Source organism: Manis javanica, chromosome 11 (assembly GCF_040802235.1).
Source record: "Manis javanica isolate MJ-LG chromosome 11, MJ_LKY, whole genome shotgun sequence".
NCBI lineage: Eukaryota > Metazoa > Chordata > Mammalia > Pholidota > Manidae > Manis > Manis javanica.
The window spans coordinates 105,296,903-105,317,747 of NC_133166.1; the positions used below are offsets into that span (position 1 = coordinate 105,296,903).

Sequence of the window (20,845 nt, forward strand, 5' to 3'; positions counted from 1 at the left end):
AGCCCAGGTTTTCATGCCATCAGACGACTAGTTGTCTTGACTTTCTCCAGCAAAGCTCGATAGGCTGTGAAGTGCCAGCCTCACCATCTGAGCCCGTGCAGCCTCTGTGACATGTCTCAATTGAAGAGACTGCAACCCCTTGGAGAACTGAAATGAGGGTCAGGTATATGTGTGTGCATGCACGACCCCTTTATATAAAAAGGTAAAATGCTAATTTTGTAGACTATTTTTTAGAGCAGTTGTATTTTTAGGTTCACAGCAGATGAGAAGAAGGTACTGAGGATTCCACACAGCACTGCTCCCGACAGGGAGGGGATTATTACATCGTGCTCCCCCACTGCCACCCCTCCCTCACCAGAGAGGTGCCCTTGTTACAGCTGATTAACCTGCACTGACATGTCATTGTCACCCAAAGCCCAGAGCTGACATTAGGGTTCACCCCTGGTGACGGACATTCTGTGGGCCTGGACAAGTGTCTAACGACACAGCACATATCCACCATGATAATACTATACAGGTCCCTTCCACTGCCCTAACCAGCCTCTGTGCACTGTCTGTTCACCCCCACCCTGGCAACCACTCATCCTTGTACCACCTCCACGGTCTTGTCTTTTTCAGAATGTCTTATTGTTAGAATCACACGATATGTAGCCTTTCCCAGCCGGCTTTCTTCACTTAGTAAAATGCACTTACCACTCCTCAATATCTTTTCACAGCTTGATGGCCCATCTCTTTTCACTGCCGAGTAATATTTCACTGTCTGACTATAGCACTTTGATGCATCTTTTTACCTATTGAAGGATATCTTAGTTGCTTCCAAGTTTTGGAAATTAAGAATAAAGCTGCTATAAACATTCATGTGTTTGTTGTGAGAATATAAAATTCCAGCTCCTTTCAGTAAATACCAAGGAGCATGGATGCTGGATGGCACAGTAAGAGTGCCTTTAGTTTTGTAAGAATAAAGCACTATTCATTAGTCTCATAGACACTGAGAAGTGACTAGTGGTTACTAAGGGGGAGGGTGACTGCTGAACCACTGTGATGTTCATTTGATAATTAAAAAATAGTAATATAATAGAAAAAAAAAAGAAAAAAGTGCTATTTTAATGTTTGTGGCTGCTCTTTAGCTCTGGCCTAAAGGTTCAGGAGAGGCCCCACAGGGACTGGGGTCTCGTCTACTCTCCCTCATTCCCTGGGATACAGGGTCACGCTCCTGGCTGACCAGTCTCCTCAGTCCAGAGCATCGTGCTGAAGGGGTGATGCACCTTCAAGAATCTGGTCTGAGACCTAGCACACCATGGGTACAGATAGGACTCTGCAGCGACCTTCCTTCCATCCCACTCCTGTTCGCCCTCCACCTGTCTGCATGCCCTACCTTTGGGTGTGATTTCCGAGGCATTAAGGGCTCCCTGAATAACGGCCTGAGCCTCAGAGTTCTTTTTCTTCAGAAAGTCTATGGTTTCTCGTAAATCGAGTAGCTCAGTATCCTAAGGGAGAAATGGAAATAGTGTCATTAGCTGGGACTGGGAGCACCTACTATGCGCCGGGCAATGGGCCAGGCACTGGAATTCTACCATACTGGATAGACAAGAGAAGCAGCAGGTTGAGAATTCAAGTTGACGGGATTGGAGGGAGAAACTGACACTCAGAAGAGAGGGGAGGAGGTCAGCCCGGGCCTGGCTGCCCGGGAGAACTGCCCCCTGCAGGTCCCTCCCCAGCCCAGGCCTCTCACCTTCTCCTCTGCCGTCTCTGCCAGGTGTCGTAGGCGGGAGGTCATGTTCACCAGGCTCTGCTCAAACGCTGCGACTAGATTAGCCTGGAATGAATACAGAGAAGGCTCCTCAGTTGCCTGAGGCTTGGGGAAAGCAAAGGACTTTTATGGGAAGCAGTTCGAGTTGATTTTCCGTGTCTCAGAGCTGACAATGTGCCAAAAACCTCTTGGTGATTTTTAGATACTGATTTCCCTGGGCAGACAAGGTGGACTCAAACCCCTTCTGGTGGGGCAGGTGTTCGGAGGCGCTTGGAGACTTGGGACCTGGTACCTATCATCTACCAGACTGGGGCTTCCCTACTCTATGGGAGGGCTGCAATCTCTGAGGTCATTCCTCTGACCTCGGCTTGATGACCCTGCTGTCTCCCAGGTGGGCCCCTGCGGTCCACATCACCTCCCAGGAGAGCTGTGTGGTACGTCTTTCCGCCTCTGCTCCCAGTGGTCCCCCATCTTCACTGGTACTGCTACCCCATTCCTGGTTTCCCCAGGGTCTTTGCGCAGCTGGTGAGAAGTGCTCAAGAAACTTCAGGGGCATTCCACAGTTTGGCCACCAGGTGTCAGGCCTGTTTCGTGAGGAGTGCAGGACACCTGGGGGCCTGCGGAGGGAAGCAGGCTGGGGAAAGGTGAGCTGCGGCCACTGAGTGGCCGCTGGACCACAGACTGAACTCCAGCCACCCACCTGGCAGCAGGGAGGACAGGAAGGTGCGGGGAATGAGGCATGACACTACAAAGGGAACACCTGGGGATGCAGAACCATCCCTCAGTGGAGGGTATCCGAGCAAGCTGGTGACCCTAGCAAGAAGTGACGGCCATGTTTTGGGCAGCCGGCTCACTGACAAGCTCTAGGATGTCTGCGGCATACACTCACTGCTGCCTGTCGGCCTGCGATTCTCTCTCCCTGTTGGCTCTCCTCTGGTTTCTAACCACTGCCCTTGAAGCATGCCTGGAGGCTATGGCATTTGACAGTGGCTGGACGCAAACCCTTCAGTCCTGTGTGAGCCTCCTCGGCCTCGCCTACCCTAAGTGCAGGCCAGGTCTCTGTTGTGACCCTGAGCAGTGGACTTCACCTACTGTACAGGGAACGTCTGTCTCCTTGTCCTCAGACCATCTCGGTTATGTCTCTACATTCCTGCCTAAGTCTGTAAACAGACTGCTTCTAGTCCCAGCAAATCTACTCATGAGAGACCTGAGAACCCCCGGGTTCCTGTGTGCTTTTCTGCCTCTACTTCACTGGGGGCTCCCTTTACTCTGAATGGCCTTTCCTCTCCCTTCCCTCCTATATTTTGTCTCCCTCCTCCGACTACCCGTCAACCTCACGAGGGTGCCTGTAAGACATCAGGGCTAAGCAGGCTGGAGACAGGCCGGAATTGGGAGCGGTAAGTGGTCTGACATGGGCAGCAGGTAAGTTCCATGGAACAAGACAAAAGCTTGGTCTGGAATCAGAATCCTAAGGGGAGCTGCAGAAACTACCCGGCCCTGGCACCTCATCTCCTGCTTGAGGGCAGGGCTCCGACCTCAGCAATATCTCGCCTCTAATAGAACCCGGCACATCTGGGAGTTTGGTCTATTCTCCCTAGCCAAAGGAACTTCTTGTTCTAAGGAAAATCACCCTCTAAATTCATTTCCTTGGCTCTTACCCGGCCCAACAGCACGATGGTTGACACACTGCCGTGTAAATGAATCAGAGACACTAATGTTCTTGACTCCCTGGCGCCTTTCCCCCCCACCCGGCACCTCCCAGACATGAATTTCCTGGGGTGTGTAGGATGTGACCCAGGCCACTGGCCTTGGGTGGGGCACGAGGGAGAAGAGATGGCTCTTGTTTATATACCAATTCTATGGGTCCCCAAGAGTAGAACAAAGTGTGTGAAATGAGCTTTGACCGAACTGGTAAAGTATACAGCTTATGAATTGAGGGTTTGGGAACAGAGAATAAAGAGGTAATCAGCGTGGTGAGGGAACTGATGCTGAAATATATTAGAAATATGCAAAATCTTGGTGGAGAGACTTCTACCTGATTCCAAGGGAAGACTTAGGTCCAACAGCTGGGCTCCCCAGAGAGGAAGGGAAGAGAAAAAACCAGAACTATTGCGGAAATCGCAGACACGGTTACTTTTGTGCAAACACTTGGAAAGCTCCTGCAGATCCGGCTCAGCTGTTGTTTACAGCTTCGGGGGAAAATGGCTCTTATGTTCTCTATTCGCAGCCCAGTCACAGGGGAGATGTGACCACAGCTTCCTCAGAGGAGGGGACTGCATTTCTCCCCATCTCACAGGGTGGACAAATCAAGGCCAGAAAGAACTCTCCTCAACTGGATATACTGAGGGCAGAAACAAAGAATTCTGGCTCTCGGCCTAAAGCTCAGATCATTTCTGCCAGCGGCCTATGGAGACAGCTATGGAAAGGCGGCTGTGAGCCAAGGAGTTAGACTGGAGTGGGAGTTGACTTCCTGAGCAGAGTCGTGGTCACCGGACAAAATTCTAATACCCAATGCTGTGCCTGCCCAGGTATACGAGTGACCAGATGTGAACGCACCCCGGGGCAGTGGTAAAGGGTCCTGAGAATTCTGTGATTATAATCCTTAACCATTTCTGTCCATGGCAAGGGTGTTTCCGCCTCCATGCAGAGCCACTGAGAATCCTCTTTTCTTCGTCTAGGGGGTTCAAAGACCACGGATGGACATGAACTCAACTCATCCATACCTATTAATTAGGGCGGGCAAAATGGTTCTTCATAAAAATCAAGACTCAGAGAAGGGGAAGGCTAATTGCCAAATCCTTTGCTGTACAGCCCCTAGAACCCAAGCCCAGGGGATACCTTAATTGATAATTCCCCTCTGGCTAAACTTATCTGACAGCCAAAACAGCTGCCCGAGCCTTCCCCTGCTTTATGGCACTCACATTGGCAGAGAGTTGAGACGTCAGGGTGGCCACTTTCTCCTGGGACGATTCCAATTCCCTACGAAGCTTCCGGATTTGCTGTGAAGGAAGCAGAAATACAAACTTATGGCAGCAGAACATGGTATGAGAGTCAGAAGGAAAGTGGGATGCAGCGGCGTTAACAAGCAGAGATAAAGGCTTTGCACCCTACCTCAGACTGCATCCTCTCCTCAGCCTGAAGAAGGGGGCAGAGAAGGAGAGAAAGAGAGAAGGAGGTGGTTATATGGAGGTGAGGAAGCCAGGCTCCGGCGGCAGGGCAGGGGCCTTGAAGAAGCCTGACGCAGAGGCGCGGAGAGGCGGAACCTCGTTCCTGACCCTGCTCCTCCCAAGATCGCTCAGACCCTGTACTAGGGTTTAAATAAAAAGATTTCTCTGGAGCTTATCTCCATCCAGCTTCGGTCATTGCCCAGAAGGCTAGGAATGGAAAATTTGCTGACCCCAAGACTAATCTTTACTGCCACCAACTTGAAGGAGTAAAGAATGAGGGGCAGAACAAATTTAAGAATCAAGTCATGTCTAATGGCCACAGCAGGGCCAGATGCCTCACAATGAACGCTGGGTAAATCTGACCACTGTTCAGATTCTGGAGTCCTAGAAACCTGCCCATCTCTCCATGCCATGAATGTTTCCCACTTACCACAGCACAGAATGGGCTCTATAACAAGGGGATTCCCCGTTTTTCAAAGGAGGGGATTGAAAGGCACCAGAGATGCTCAGGAATTGGAGGTGAGGCCAGAAAGGGCATAGAGGAACTGAAGCGCCCCGCTAGGATTTCCCAGACCTAGAAGGCAACCCCCACATCCGCCCAAGACCCATCAGGCAGAGCGAGGAGACAGCAGTGTTCCCCCACCTATCCGCCCAACTAGCTGCCCAGCCAAAGGAGGTCGTAGGGAGCGGCGCAGCGGCAGGGGTAAGAGAAGGGAATGCTCTTACTGAGGAGTAAGTGGAGGAGGCGCTGGAGGCCAGGGACAGCACCGAGCCGTGAACTGCAAGGGAAGCAGAACACAGTTAGCAGAGGGCCCGGGACGAGGGGCGCCTGGGGAGCGCCGTAGGGCAGGAGCCTGGATTCTGACCCTGGAGGGCGTCTGGAGCAAACAGAAGGAACAGAACGGGGGACCCAACTGCTGTCCCAGCAGCCGGAAGTGGCAGGTGTTGGCTGAGGCAGGTCCCGAGCAGAGCTCGCCCCCTCCTCCAGGCTACCTGCTCTCTGGCAGCCTGGGTGTGGCAGCCCCTTGCTCAGCGGGCTCCAGGGGCGCCTGGGTGAAGGGCGGGGATGGGAGATGTCAGCGGATAGGTATCATCTGCTCTCCCCAGTCAGGAGAGAACTTTGGCCGCGCAAGAGGGCCGCTTCTCACCAGAGCTGCCCCACAGCAGTGCTGCAGCGCTGTCTGTGCGCATCTTCTCTGCACTGGGGGACCTGCCTCGCATCCTGGGGACCAGCCCCACGAAGAAAGTACTGAAGTGTAAACACTCATTCTGATCACTCATTAGAGCCCAACTGAGAACGAAGGCGCGCCTGCCTGCAAGGAATGCCTCCTGGAACGAGCGGCCTGGGAAATCTCATCCCCTGTAAAGCCCCGTTTTTCAGGCTCTGACCACTGACACCCACGTCACCACCAACAGCCACAGCGCCCTCCCTGAACCTGATCTTCGGAGCATTTTTGAAAGAGGAATGAGATGCCTAATTTTTCATATGGATCAAGAGCCACCATCATGTCCCTTTATCTTTCCATGCATTCTGACCAACGTGGGAAGGAAAGACCACCGCTGGAAGGAGGCGGGCAGGAGCTACAGCCCCAGGGCCCAGAGGGCTGCCACTCCACCCTTCCGAGCTCGACCCCCTGGCCCCAGGGCTGGACGGCACCGCCCAGGGTCTCTGGGCCGCCAGACCCTGCAGAGAAATGGGAAGAGAGGAGCGGAATGGCCCAGCTGGATGTTGTGAGCCTCGCATATGTGTGTGTGGTGGCGGGTGAGGGGACCCAGCAGAGCTGGAATGAGCGTGAACCGCGCTGGCATGAAGTCTCACCATCGTCCGTGGGGTCTCGGAAGGATCCTGACCGAATCATTCCCTTGGGTCTCTCGGCCAGGGACAGGGTGCTCCCCATTTGGGAGCCGCTGTACAGCTCGAAGGCGGCCTCGTGGGTGGGGATGCTGTTGGAGCGGGCGACTCTTGGCGTGGCCGCAGTGGGACTCACTGGAAGGACAGAGGGGAGGGGACGGGGAGGGAGGGGAGGGCGGGAGAAGAGCAGGGTCATCAGCTCTCCGGCCCCTTGGGGGATGGGGCACCAGGAGCAAGAGAGGCAAAGGGTGAGAGGGTGGGGAGTGGGGGGAGCGGGGAGTGTGCGGGCAGCCGGTGTCAGGGGTGGGGTCTCTCCTGGGGAGATCGAGCCCTATCGGAGAAGGACCCTACTGTCTGGAACAAAGAGCGCACTTTCTATTTTAAAGACCTTCCCTCAGCCCCGCCTGCCTGGAGTTGTCACTTTGGAAGGTTATGGCTGGGGGCCCGGCAGCTTTCTGAAACCTTCACATCACTTGGATGTGCCCGTGAAAGAGGGGTGTGTGGTTCTCCAAAATACTACTGGCAGCTTGGGAGGCCTGAGGACCCAGACCAAGACTCAGAGCTGAATGACAAGAAAGAGACAAAGACAGAAGTGGGCGGGGCTCTGGGACCCCACGGGCTTGGCATTAACGAAGGCAGGCGGCCTCCCACCAAGCAGCGTGTCCTAGGTCTTGGGTCAGTTCTAAAGCAGAAGAAACACAGCCCTCTGTGCCCGGTGTTCCCCTGGCTTGAAGGCCAGATAGACGAGCAGGTGAGAGTGTCAGACCCGGGCCGGTGGAATGGGCTTTGCAGCTGGGCTTGGCCTTCCTGCCGAGCACAGAACCTGCCCCCCTTTGCCCCTCCCTTGCTGGGGTTACGGCTCCTGTCGGGAGCCCCCTGGCTGCCCCTTCTCCACACAGGCAGGTGCCTGCCATCTCTCCACGAAGACCTGTGTGGAAGGTTTCACACCTCCTACCAGCCTTTTCAACACGGGAGGTGAGCCCTGTTTCGCTCAGCTCCTCACCCTGCAGCGTGAATGCACTTCCTCCCGTTTGGTCCACAATGGGGACAGAGAACAAGGGGGCCCCATCCTCCACTTAGTGGCCCTCGGGGACCAGAGGACTTGTGATTAAGAATCATTCCCTTCTCTAGGTACAATGATCCTGCGACTCCTAATTTGTCCTCAAATTCCCCACAGGCATCCCACAGGCACAGGTCCTCGTTTTGTCCCGACTGCTTCCCTTACTCAACTGGAAGAGGAGATGGCTTTGGAGAGAGACAGTGAACAAACACCAGGCCTGTCCCAGGCGCTGTCCTCCAGGGGCTCCATTAGGCCAGCCCCGGCCTGCTGCCTCCCAGAACCAGCGCCACCGCGCCCCGTGCTGGGCCAGCCTCTCCTGGAAGCTGCCTCCCCTCCCTGCCTCTGAATCACGCAATCCTGTCCTTCACTGCGGGCCTTCCCTTCTCCTGAGGCTTCAGAGAGGGTGTGGCCGGGACATGCCTTAGACAGCCCTGCCCTCAGGGCTAGCACAGGCCTGGCCCAGACACTGCATCTGGATGACCTGGACTTCTCTGGGTTTGGAGGCAGATCCCATCCTGTGCAACAGCCTTCCCCTCCTTCCTTCCCACCAGTCCAACCGTTTAGTTTTGCAGCTCTGGGTGTGGTGGCTGTGTTCTGGCAATGGCTGCCTGTTCACTGCACAGGTTTGATCTCTGGGCCTCAGTCTGTGGCTTTTTCACGCCATTACTCAGATTCTCTGATGCTACAAGGACCCTACAGCATGTGCCTCAGGGCAACTTTCCAATTCAGGATTGTGGAGCACTTTGCCTTAAGTCTTGCTTTTAATGGACAGACTGAGGTACCAGGAAGCCACCTGACATGGTGGGAGTCAAATATGAGATGAAACCCAGTGCCCAGCTGCCCTGCCTCGCTCTGCAGGGTGACCCCTGCTTCATCCCGTGCCAGTGGCTGAAAGCACTGACCTATGTTGGTAAGCTGGCCCTTTGCACTCAAGGACATGGAGAGGGCAGGGGGGGAAGGCAGCTCGGACGGGTCGTCGGATTCAGGCAGCCCCCCGATGGTATGGGAATGTCGCCTCTCCTTGGTGTCCTCTTGGGCCTGAAGCTGGTACCTGGAGGAGGAGGCAGAATTCAGTCTGGGCAACTACAAGGGGATCTTGGAGGTTTTGTGGGTGTGGGGGCTCTGAAACAGGAAAAGGAAAAGCGGGAGCATAAGTGGGGGACTCAGCATCCTCTCCCAGACAGTCAGAGAGCTCCGCAAGAACCAGCCGGTATCCCTATGGGGTCACCTCAGGTGGGCACTGAAATGATGGGGGAGACATTAAGGCTCAGGACACAGCTTGACGCTTCCCTGCTGGGCTTCCAAGTGGCAAGAGTCATGTAAGCAAGAAACCCAACACTGCCAATGGGTGGAGGGCCAGGGGTGTCCTCCCCTTGCCCATCTGAATGAGCCCAGAAGCAGCCTGTTCCTCCTGGGACTGTGAGGAAGGAAAATTCCAGAAAGCTCAGCTGGGACCGTGGCAGCACAGGCTGGTACGGGACAAGTGTATGACTCCCACATGCCAACTTGTTTCTCCTCCATTGCCAGAACACCAGCTCTACAGTCGACTCACACGCAAGCTTGGGGCACAGAGTGTGTGTGTGGAGGCATGTGTGCAGCAGCAACATATAAATGACTCGGCTGAGAGGGTCACTGAATTCACAACTGGCATAGGGCAGGTTATGGTTTCTCGTACAGCCCACGAGCCCCAGGTAGAAGGAAGAGAAGTCATTAAAGGTTTACCTGAGCCCTTTCTTGGGAAGGGTGTTCCGATCCCGCTGATTACTGTGGAGAAGAAGAGAAAGCAGCATGTGGGTGCACCTCAGGAATGAGTTTGGGACCCGAGGTTTGAGGGATGCAAGACTTGACACATGACATCAAACTGTGAGCCCCTTTATCTCTATCAACAAAACAAGAAGACAGCTGGGGCAGTCCGCCTCTCGGCCTGCAATGAGACATTTACTTGAAATGCTAAATGTTTTCTCAGCTTAGGAATCAGGGTGGGGTTAGCTGTTTAAAAGATTATGTCAAGGGTGTGATATAACAAATCATTTTGGAGTAGGAAACAAAAGCTTTGGATGACAGGTTAAACTAGTTAAGAGATTTCATATTAAGTCATTTAATGTCTCTGTGCACTGGCACCCCCACTTAGAAGAGAATCATTTAAGAACAAAGAAAATCCTCCCTATGTCATGCAGTTGTGAAGCAAATGCAATTACTTAATGTCTGTGAAAAAAGACTTCGAAGTCACAAATCAAATACAGGACAGTATTACTAATGGCAAAATGAGCCAGAGGCATCGGTTCGGCTCTGTCTCTGTCCACCTACCTGTCCAACTGCCCAGTTCTGGGGCTTCCGCTCCAGGTCAGCTCTTCTACGTCTTCCTCTGGGGGTGCAGCTGGGGGAGCAGGCGGGGTGGGGATGGGAGCACTGGTGGGGAAGGCACTGGGCAGGCTCATTGGCATCTGGAGGGACTCCATGCTCCTGTGCAGGCCTGAGAGTTTGGGGTACATGCAGGTCTCTTTTGGAACAGTGAAGCCACTCATGAGCTCCAGGCCTTGGGAGAAGCTGGCAGAGTTGATATTGAGAATGGGTGCTGGACTGGGGGCGAAGCAGGAAGGGAGAGCGCCTCCGGTGGCCGAGCTTGTAGCATGCAGATCCGGGACCTTGGGGGGGTGGGCGTCACTAGACGAGGGCAGGTCCAGACTGTTGGAGTTGACCTTGTCTAGATTGGCTAGTGAGGGTGGCTTGACAAAGCTCTTAGCTGCAGTCCTGAGAGGAGTGGAGATAAGACAAAATATTTAGAATAGCAAGAGTTACAGAAGCAAGAGACAGATGGGACCTTAGGTAATTAATTCTAATTCAGGTTCCTCACTTTCTGGCTGTTCGCTAAGTACAGAGGCTTATCCCAGTGCTGCTGAGAAATACACGGGAAGGAAACCTGGTATGTGACCCGAGGCACTTTCAAGTCTTACGAGCGGGTCAGCACACGTATGGGGGAGACACCGGTACCCACGCGCACAGATGGGTAACTCAACAGTAAAACCACCCGTGCAAGTGCTGAAGGCACGTTATGGGTTGGTCAGAGAACAATACAAAGGAGGTGAGCTTTGAAAACAGTTTTAAAAGAGGGTGAAGGAAATGGGCACACAGGAGGGTGGATGGGAAAGACCCGTGCACAGGCCCAGAGTCCAGCGCGGACCGGCCGTGCCTCACCGGGTCTGAGGTGCGCAGGAACACAGACGAGGAGGCAGCCGCCCCGCCCAGGTACCTGAGAGGGGTCGGTGGCAGCTCTGCCAGCTTGGCGGCTGGGGGGTGGCTCGCTTGGCTCCTGGGGGCGTTCTCTGGGGAGCCGCCGCTCTGCAGGGGGCCGCCGTCGGAGTCCACAGCCCCCGCCTTCGCTTTGGCCTTCTCCTTCTCCCGGTCCGTCTGATTGACAGGCGCGGGAGCGGGCCGTCCCCCGGCCACCTTGGAAGGCTCCTTCAGTCTGGATGGGGCGAGGCCCCCCTGCTTGGTGCTGAGGAGGCTGGGGTCAATGCTGCTGCTGACGGGGCGCGGCCCGCCCCGCCCGCCGGTCACGCTCATGGAGCTGGACTTGGCCGGCCGGGGCAGGCTGCGGTACTGGATGTTGGAACGGGCTCCGGGCGCAAGGAAGCCGGGCTCCGCGCTGTTGGACACATCCAAGCTGGTCTTGCGCCCATTCACGGGCTTGACCGGGATGCCCGAGGACTTCTGGATCTTGCTGAGCGTGGCCGAGCCACCAGTCTGCATGACGGTGGCGGTGCCCGTGGCGGGAGGCGGCTTCTTGTAGCCAAAGGATCCCGATGCAGAGGGACGGGCGATGCCCGAGGGCGGCCTCTTGGCGTCGCTCAGGCGCTCGCGGCCGGCGTCGGAGGAGGACCGCTGCAGCCCGGCGCTCTTCACGGCGAGCTTGCCCTTGTCTGCGCCTCTGCCTTCGGATTTACCTGCAGGACGGACGGCAGGAGGTGGGGAGGGCGCTGGGACGGGCCAGGGCCGAGGCGGCGCCCTGGCCAACCCTTTCCTTCCTGTCTGCACAGACTGTGCCCCGCGGAAGGCCTAGGTAGCGGCAAGCACGCACCAGGGAAGCTGATGGGATTTCTCGCCAACCGAGGGAGACTCTGCCGGGTGGGAGGGGCCTGGTGTTTTGTGTTGTGTTGTTATTTGTTGTTTTCTGCTTCCAGAGTAAAATAATAAAAGGAGAGGAAGCGAATGGCCTGCAGTCTGACAACGCCTGCTGGTCATTAGAGACCAGAGAGAAATGCTGATTAAGGCGAAAAGTAACCCAAGGGGCCAACTTTGGGAGTGATACGATTCTGATCTGTCATCTTCTCAGGGCCTTCCTGGAATGTCAAGCAAGAACCTTGTGCAGGTAAGTACACCAACCAGACAGGTCAGGAGAGGAAAGGGCAGAGCCGGCGGGAAGTGTCTGAAGGCAGGTCCCACAGGCCTCCCAACCGGACACACCCCCTCCTCTCGCTCTTCCTAGGCGCATGGTTTTGGCTCAGGGGCTCGCCCTGCTGGAGGTAATGTGGAGGTAGCACTGACTTTCCTACCTCACAGGACTCTGAAATGCTTGCTACCATCCGAGAAACAGGTTACACCCCCGTGCCGTCCGTGGTTCCGGGCTCACCTGCGACCTTGAGGGCACTCTGGGCCGTGTGAGTGATGGGAGACGTGACAGCCACTGGGGGGGTCTTGCCCTTCTTCAGGGAGCCAGGCTGGCCCAGGCTGATGGGCTTTTTCAGCTCCCCAACCTTGGATGAATCGTCGCAGCTCTCGGGTCGCTCCCTCCGCCACTTGGAAGCCCCCGGCTCCATCTTCAGGCTGCCGCTGTCGTACTCCAGCTTTTTGGGGGCCTTCTCCTCAGATTCACTAAACCAACTCAGCCCGCTTTCTGCCAGTGAGCGCTTCTCTGAGTCTGTGCGCAGCTGAAGAGGAAAAGCAGAATGAGACCCTCATTTGGGGACAGGAAAGTGGAGGGCTGGGGCTGACGGGCTTTATTTTGGTTGCTGGGTGGCCGGTCTCTTCCCAGAGTGTTAAGTCAACCCAAGTTTTCTACCTGCACATCAAGGGTGCCAGAGAGAAAACATGACATCAAATATCCCTGGGCTTCGTTTTCTTCCCCAGATGGAATAATTCTTACATGTGTCACTCTACACAGTTGTGGGCACTCGATACAGGCACCACTCATTCTGACCACTGCTCATGTCTTAGGTGACCACTTAGGTGACGTCTTTTCTAGAAGGAGTTGGCCGAAGGCATATGGGAGCCAGTCCCATGGAGTGGGTGAGTGTATAGGCAAACCCGTCCCCCAGGCTGCCCTGCGGCTCATCCTGGGACGGTGGCCTGTGCATCTGCAAACTCACGTACCACTACTGTTGAGTTCCTGCGAGAAGCAGTGGGAGTGGTTGGGAGGGAGTTGAGCGAGGAGCTGGCATTGAACTCTTCTGAGCTGAGGTTATCTGAGGCATCACTGAGCCCACTGCTGATGGAACTGCTTTCATCCCAGCTGCAGGAGAGGAGAGATAAAGGCCTGCCGTTAAAACAGAAGCCGAGGCAAGGAAGTAAGTCTTCATACCCATGGAGAATGGCCATATTCCAGGGTAGAGACTGGCTGAAAGGAGAAAGCTTGGGGATTAGTCCTGGCTTTGCCAGTAACTCAAAGTATGACTTAAACTTCCTCATAATTTGGTGATGTTCTTTTGTAAAGGGAAGAGACTCTCTTTATGTGGCAAAGGAAGATATTGTATCTTAACAGAAAATTATATTCTTAAGACAAGGTAATTCTTGGATCAATCTAATTATACAAATTTCCCGTCCCAGTAAATGGCCTTTGTTCTTATGATTACCTTATCTTTTTTCATTTTCCAATGTGTTCTCCAGGTGTTTTCCTCTCTTTTTCTAAATTTCTTTATACCCAGCGATAAGGGCCAGGAAAAGCTTTCTCTTTTCTAGAACGCTTAGGCCTATTGTTGCTCACAGCTCCCATTTATACAGTTCACCTATCCTGGCATCAAGTTTTGCTTACCAACAGCGTGCACTGCTCTGCTGGTGAGTGAACCACAGAGGTGCCAAATTTGTGTTTTTCTGCCAATTGTGTGGAATATCAGATGTGTGTGGTGCCTGGGAGAGACTGTTGTAAACACGTCTGTCTGTCTGTCTTTATAGAAGGACCCTAGTCTGTATGCCACAAGACTGAATATAGCCTGTCTCTTTATAACTTGGACTCTACAATGTTCCCTTGGCTGTTCATTTTTGTGTTTAACAAGTTTCACAGTCCTAACATCTAAACTAAATAGCCTCCTCTACCGTTTATACTCGTTTCCCTTTTTTATACTGGTTTTATTTTTTTATTTTTTGCTATTCACAAGTTTCTTTTTCACCACACATTATTTTCTAAGCTCAGATTCTGTCTCCTACCACCTGTCCTCGAAGGACCCACTTTCCAAGTCTTTCACCATTTCCGTCACTCTCTTCTAGACCCTAAAAAACTCTTTCGGTTTCACTCAAGTTTTAGAGCCTAAAACTGAACATGGAGCTTTAGTGAGACTGCAGCACAGGAGTTATCTGGGCTACAGGAATTAATTCTCAAAACCCTTGTACCTGTGTTCATCAGCTTTGCATGTGTGTGAGGAGTAAAGAGGCTGAAGATATTTTTTTTTTATGAATTATCTGGTATCTGGAAAATTTTTCCATTTTGATTTATTTTGAGTTTCATATTATGGAACAAAAATCAGACATACAAGTCATCTAAATGCTTGGCCCAGAGTTCAGCTGGCCTCCCTCTATTTGATGTGCTGGGAATAGGAAAGTGGGTGGTTTGGACGTTTGGCATGGCTGCTCTGAAGTGATTAATCCAAATATGTTGAGAAAGAGCAAAGAAAGCATAGGGATTAGAACACACTACAGAGTCGTTTCGATTTTATTACAGTGAAATATAGCCGGTATTAAATGACCATCAACCTCTTTTTCTCCCCGACTCAAGACATGTATTAAATTTCCCATTTGTCCCTGGCTAAGATATCACACCTCCCTGCCCTGAACAGAGAAAGAAAACTGAGGAGGAAAGATCAATTCTGCTTTTTGATCTTATCGGCTCTTCTGGTCAAGATAAAATCTCTGGCAAGCAAACAAACAAACAATTCCCAGCATGTTCTCTTAGGTCAAAGACAGAGGAAGCCCGCAGCCCTGAACCTTCCATCTGAGACTAATTTTTGGTAACCAAGGGTCTCGGAGCAGAGAAAACTCCTGGGAGGGGGCCCTTGTAAGAACAGGGCTTCTGCAGTCTTCCAATCCCAAAGAAGCCCTTCTTTAACACTCTGTGTACGGAAAGCCTAATACTGACCCTGGGAGGGGAGTTTATCTTCTAGAGAGTTCAGGTCCTTCTTGCCAAAATGACATTCTTCCCTAGTCACAGACTCCTTCCTACAGTAAGAAAGTATAAGCCCAAAATGATCAGGCAAGGTTGGCTACAGGATTTAAGGGTTTCCTAGCAAAATTCCTTTGTAGGTTCCAAACAAAAGGAAAAATTCTATTGTTAGTACCCAAACGTCAAGCATATCTATTGGAGATGTTCCAATGGAGGCAGCGTATATTCTTCCTTTAAAAAAAAAATCAGAAAAGTAATACATGCTATAGTCAAGACTCAACTATTACATAAAAGTGTAAGGGAAAAAGGAAAATGTGCCCCTTTTCTGTCCTCCCACTTTTACTTCTAAGGTAATAATTATTAACAGATTCCTGCGCTTCCTTCAAGAATATCCCTATGTATCTCCTCTGGCTATGAGCTCGCTGCATCTGCCAGCATGGGACCGCACGTGACGTTACGGGACCACACCTCACCATCCTGGAAGTTCTCTTTACCCAGCTTTAAGCTGCAATCTTAGTCCCTTCTTTGCTGGTTTACTGTCTTATTCTAGTGAAATACCTCTCCCAGTAGGAAAGAGGATGTTTGGGAAACAAATGTTATAAAATCTGACACATTATAAAATGTCTTTCTATTTTTACATGTGAGATTTTGGCTGGGCATAGACTTCTAAACTGAAAATAATCTCCTTTCAGAATGTGAAGGCATCACTCCGCTGTCTAGGCGCTGCTGTTGGTATCCCCATTCCTTGTCCCTACCACGTGATCTTAGTTTCTTTGCTTCCTCTCTGCAAACTTTTAGCCTCTTCCTAATGTTCTGAAACATCATTCGTGACAGGCCTCAGTGTTGGCCGATTTTTACCCATTGATTTGCATACCTTACGGGGCTCTTCTAATCTCAAAGCTCATGCCCTGCTGTTCTGGGGAATTTTCTCAAATTATGTCTTTGATGATTTTTTTCTTCTCCCTTTTTCAGTGCTCTCGTCTAGAATGTCTACTGTTCAGATGGCAGATTTTTGAGGCTAATACTCCAATTTTCTTTCTTACTTTCTAGTATGATAATCTGTACTTTTAATTATATTTTTTGGGCAGTGATCTCAATTTTATCTTCCATTATTGCCATTAAGATTTTCATTTCTGCTATCTTATTTTTCATTTCCAGGGGTACTTTTAAAAACAGTGTATTTTTTATTCTTTCTTTCAAGGATACAGTCTCTCAATTCTGAGACATTCATTCACTCCCCCATTTGGAGGGGGCAGGTTTACAATCTCTTTGCATAGTTTCTGGTTCCAAGTTGCTTTTTTCTGTTTGTACTGGTGAGACCTTCAAGTTGCAGACCTCCGTGGTCAGACAATCCTGGGCTGTTTGCTCATATGTAGACTGGGACACTCAGTACAAGGTATTTGGAAACACTGTGTACATGGGCAGGACTGGTCAACTATGGCTGCAGTATATAGAGAGATGTGATTGGACTGATCCATTTAAGTCTTATTCTCTTGGGCTGGTCAGATTGCCTAGAGATGACTCTTCCAAACTCCTTCCTGGAGGCAAAGGGCAGTTGCCTTTCTGGGAGAAGCTAAAGAATTTGAGAGTCTAAGTGTTTCTTATGTGAATTTCCAACCAATCCTCCTGTTTATAGTTTCATCTCTTCCTCCACAAAAAGGACCTGATGTCACTAATGACCATGCTTTTTGGGGTTCTGGGGTGCAGAGTTGCTGCACGGCTTGCCTCACACTTAGGATTCGGCTTTACATCTGTTAAATCAGTTCACACTTGTCATTCTGAATTCTAGCTTTCCAAAATGTGGCTATTATATCTCTTCTTTTCTCCTATTCTTTGTCCTTGTGGTTTTATGACTTAAGGGGGAAAAAACCCAACCTTTACTGTACCTTATTTTTGTGGTAGTTGTGAAATATGTTAAACTAATTTTATCAGCAGCAAAATGTCCCTAAATGACACTTAACGGGGCCTGCTCTTTTGGATTAGATGTTCTGATGGGTAGACTTTAAGTAGAGTGGGGCGAGAAGACGTTAAATTTGGAGTTCCATCACCAAATCAGGAAGGGGCATGCGGAACCAGCCAGATGACTTTTCGCAGAACCAGGAGCTGTGGGAGAAAGGAGGCTGGACAAACACTGTCCTCCCGAGACGTGGCCGCTGAAGGTGTAGGAACAGGGAAGTCTTCACAGGAGTTTGCAAAGTCCACGAGCTAATGAGTCAGTTACTACGGAGTAATTGCCTGGACATTCAAGACAGCGGGGAGAAAAAGCAACTTAAATACGGCACCAAAAGGAGTAAGTAAAGAAGACGACGGGGCTCAGAGTTCTCAAGGGCTACAGCATCTGCTGTTTGGTACAAAGAATCTCTGCTCATTCTAAGCTGGACTTTGCCATCTCCCTTCTATTTCTCTCTAAATTTGTTTCTCATATAAATCTCAGATGGAGAAAAGAGGGTTGGGCAGCAACAAGCTAGATCTAAATTTACTAGGACATGAGAAAAACAAAGGCAGAGAATTTAATATTCCTCTATAATCCAATCTGTTTATAAATCCAAGCAACAATCATTTAACAGGCGGCTGATGTAAAAGAAAAATGTTCTCTTGTGATTTACAGCACTTGCTTTGAATGGTGTGAAAGTTTTCATTCCGGGAGGGGTATTTTAAGAACAATGACACTTTATCTTTCTCACCTATCCTCAGAATAGAAGAGGAAATAAGTCTGAGTCAGCATATGAGAGATTAAGTCACATAAACAAGACAATGAAAATGACTCTTGTCCAGGGGTATGTCTGAAGTGCTGGAATGGGTTATCGAGGTAAAGATTTTCTCTGCAGGATATTTTCCCACTTCCTGATCTCCTCATATCCCTTAATCCTCCCTCCAAATCTTAAACTTTTCATTTCCTGTTTCCACCAGAAGAATCACTATTCATTTTTCCTGTTACCCCATCGAAAATTTAGATAGGTCTTCAACTCCTTTTTCTGAATTTCTCTTAAAAAGCCCTACTGATGATGTTAGCACTTGCCTCCCAAATCTCCCTTTTCTTCCTTTACATGTCGCCGACTTTTGCTCTGGTTCAGGCCTAATGTCCTCTCAGCTGAACCACTGTGAAAGCCCTCTGAATGGCCCCACCACCTATAGATGCTCCCTCCTTCCAATACACACGGAACACAATCAGAAGTCTAATCACCCAAAAGTCTGGCACTTACCAAACCTTCATTAGCTCCTCGCCACTGATAAAATAAAATCAAAATCCAACAGTCCACTGTCAAGACTATCCATCATGAGCCATCATTAACACAGTGCTGTGGTTAAAGCACAGATGTTGTAGACAGACTATGTGAATTCAAGTCCTAAACTCTGCCGGGTTAAATTCAATTTCAATGGCAAACAGTCATTAAGGTTCTAATATGCACAAGGCAGTGTCAGTTGTATGGGCATTTGAAAATGAGTGGCTCTTCCAAATGTTCCGAACCCAAGGGTGAATAAAAAATGTACAAACGAAATGAATACCACCTCAGAAGTACGGACAACTTACAGAAGAGAATTCAGAGAAAGTAGTGATTTAATTCTTCATTAATATGACTGCCAGAGTAGGATACCGGTAAACATAATGCTCATTCCCTTTTCTCTGTGTCTACCTTGTTCCTTATTCCTATGTCCCCTAGGATTCCTGTTAGGTGACCAGTTGTCTCACCTCACTTCTTTGTGGAAGTACAGGCATGTGTGAGGGCCCAGTCCTCTCATCACTGTGCAGCGATTTATGAACCTGCTGAAGATTCTGGAGTCCTGGAATTATCCCTGAGACTCAACAGCAGTGGCCAGAAACCTGACCTACTTCCCACAGGGGTCTCCCTAGCTCTGCCTTTTGAAATCTTACCTTTCTTCAAGGTCCAGATCAGATCAAACACCACATTTTCTAGGGAGCTTTCCACAATTCTCCTTATTAGAAGAAATCCCATTCTCTTTTATGTTTCCATGGACTTTACCTATATCTCCACTAGAGTATTCTGCCTTTAAATATTTATGTCCATACATCTCTACTGGAGCACATTTCCCCAAAGGGTATGATTAAGTCTCGTGAATCTTTGTACCCCTCATGCAATGTCTTCTACATACTTGCAGACTTGAATTCCTAGGTTATGTGAAAGTAGGACACACAAACACAGGGAAGGGGTTATGATTTTGGATGTGCTATTTATCTACTTCCCAAGCATGGCTAGTAGCTTATTTCCAAATGACCTTGCTTCGTTGGGAATTCATAAACATTCTCTTTTTGAAACTTCCAGTTCTCTGCTTAAATTCTCCACCTATTCAAGAATGCAACCCACCTTTTCTATTGGATTCCCCCAAAACTACTGGATCCTTACAGATATTTATAAAAAGTATTTTACAATCCTTATCCGCTAATTCTAACATCTGGGTCATCCATAGGTCTGCTTCTATTAACTATTTTTTCCTCTCTGTTGTATTTTCTGCTTTTTTACAAGTCTTGTCACTTTTAATTATATGCCAGATGTTGTGTGTAAAAGAATGGCAATAAATTTATGCAGAAAAGAACAAGCCCCTTCCTCTCTCAGGCTGCTAGGACGGAGAGCTGAATCAGTCTCATACCTAGAAGAGCTATGCCTGGGGTTTGCTGTCCCTTTGGTTTAAGTCAGTTCACCACTGGTTTCAAAAGCTTTGAGGGCAGGACCAAGACCGCCCTTCCGGTGGAGCTCCGGATCTGCCCACACTGCCATTCCAGGGCTCGCTCTCTATGCTCTACAGGCCAGCCACCAGCTTTGTGGAATGCTGTGCAATCCTCTTTGCCCTTGGGAGGCCACTCCTGTGCACTCACTGAGGGGCCCTTGTGCTTTGGCAGGGTCTTTCTCTACCCACCAGCCCTGCTCTCAGATTGCTCTGTACTGTACCATGCTGCTGGGTGTGTGATGAATGCCCTGTGCACACTGAGCTGGGGGAGGGACTCTTTCTCAGCTTTCTGCCCTGCCCACAGCTGTCAGCTCACTGCCACTGTGTGTACTTAGTGAAGGTTTCATGGCAAAGAAATAGGCTGGGGGGACATATTTGCTCTGTGACGGAGTCCCTTACAGCCAGCCACATTAGCCTTCAAACGTCTGCATGAAGTTCAGCCATTTTCCCCTTAGCCTCACCGATGGTAAGTTTATTCTTCCTGCTGCCATGAGCTCAGGATGAAAGCAGCCAGGCAGTCTTTCTGCCCTTGGAAGGGCTCCTCCCTTTCTGGAATTTAGTTCAATTAGAATGCTTTGCATCCTTTTAATCTTTTTTTTTCCAAGTTGTGTTTGTTACTTACCCAGCTCATTCTTGTTGTTAGGGCGGGAGTGACAAAGTCCTGTGACACTGCACTGTTTCTCTCTGTAAAGTAGTCCCTTGAGTGCTCATTCATTAAAGCCTCCATCTAGGGCAGTAAGAATGGCAGCTGATTCCTCCTCCTATTCTGCCCATTCCCAGCACTGGTACCACAGTCTTAGGGACACTCTGGTGCACCCCATCTCCTCTGAAGGATGTAAAGGTGGATTATGTGGCCAGCTCAACTGAACACTGCTCCGCTCTGGCTGTGTCTGTGCAGACACGAGGCAGCACACAGGGAGGGAACACGCCTGCCCTCTGGGAAAAGCACCAGCATGAACGT

At 50.5% G+C, this 20,845-nt stretch overlaps 1 protein-coding gene across 7 annotated transcripts in view; it reads right to left on the bottom strand.

The window, feature by feature from the left end:
- The window catches only part of NAV1 (neuron navigator 1), a 237,757-nt gene that overhangs the window by 25,040 nt on the left and 191,872 nt on the right, over positions 1-20,845 (bottom strand). For 4 of the 7 annotated variants that reach the window (XR_012122954.1, XM_037015169.2, XM_037015164.2 and 1 more), the window contains 12 exons: positions 13,200-13,338; positions 12,460-12,757; positions 11,080-11,773; positions 10,137-10,580; positions 9,552-9,593; positions 8,732-8,880; positions 6,737-6,904; positions 5,644-5,696; positions 4,862-4,885; positions 4,672-4,749; positions 1,733-1,816; positions 1,376-1,487 (listed from right to left, as the gene is read on the bottom strand). Coding sequence is in view for 6 of the 7 variants with exons in the window: in XM_037015169.2 (XP_036871064.2) it covers positions 1,376-1,487; positions 1,733-1,816; positions 4,672-4,749; positions 4,862-4,885; positions 5,644-5,696; positions 6,737-6,904; positions 8,732-8,880; positions 9,552-9,593; positions 10,137-10,580; positions 11,080-11,773; positions 12,460-12,757; positions 13,200-13,338 (2,285 nt within the window). In the remaining variant the exon portion in view is untranslated. The remainder of the gene's footprint in view (positions 1-1,375; positions 1,488-1,732; positions 1,817-4,671; positions 4,750-4,861; positions 4,886-5,643; positions 5,697-6,736; positions 6,905-8,731; positions 8,881-9,551; positions 9,594-10,136; positions 10,581-11,079; positions 11,774-12,459; positions 12,758-13,199; positions 13,339-20,845) is intronic. The other 3 variants (XM_037015166.2, XM_037015165.2, XM_037015167.2) reach the window with 3 other exon arrangements.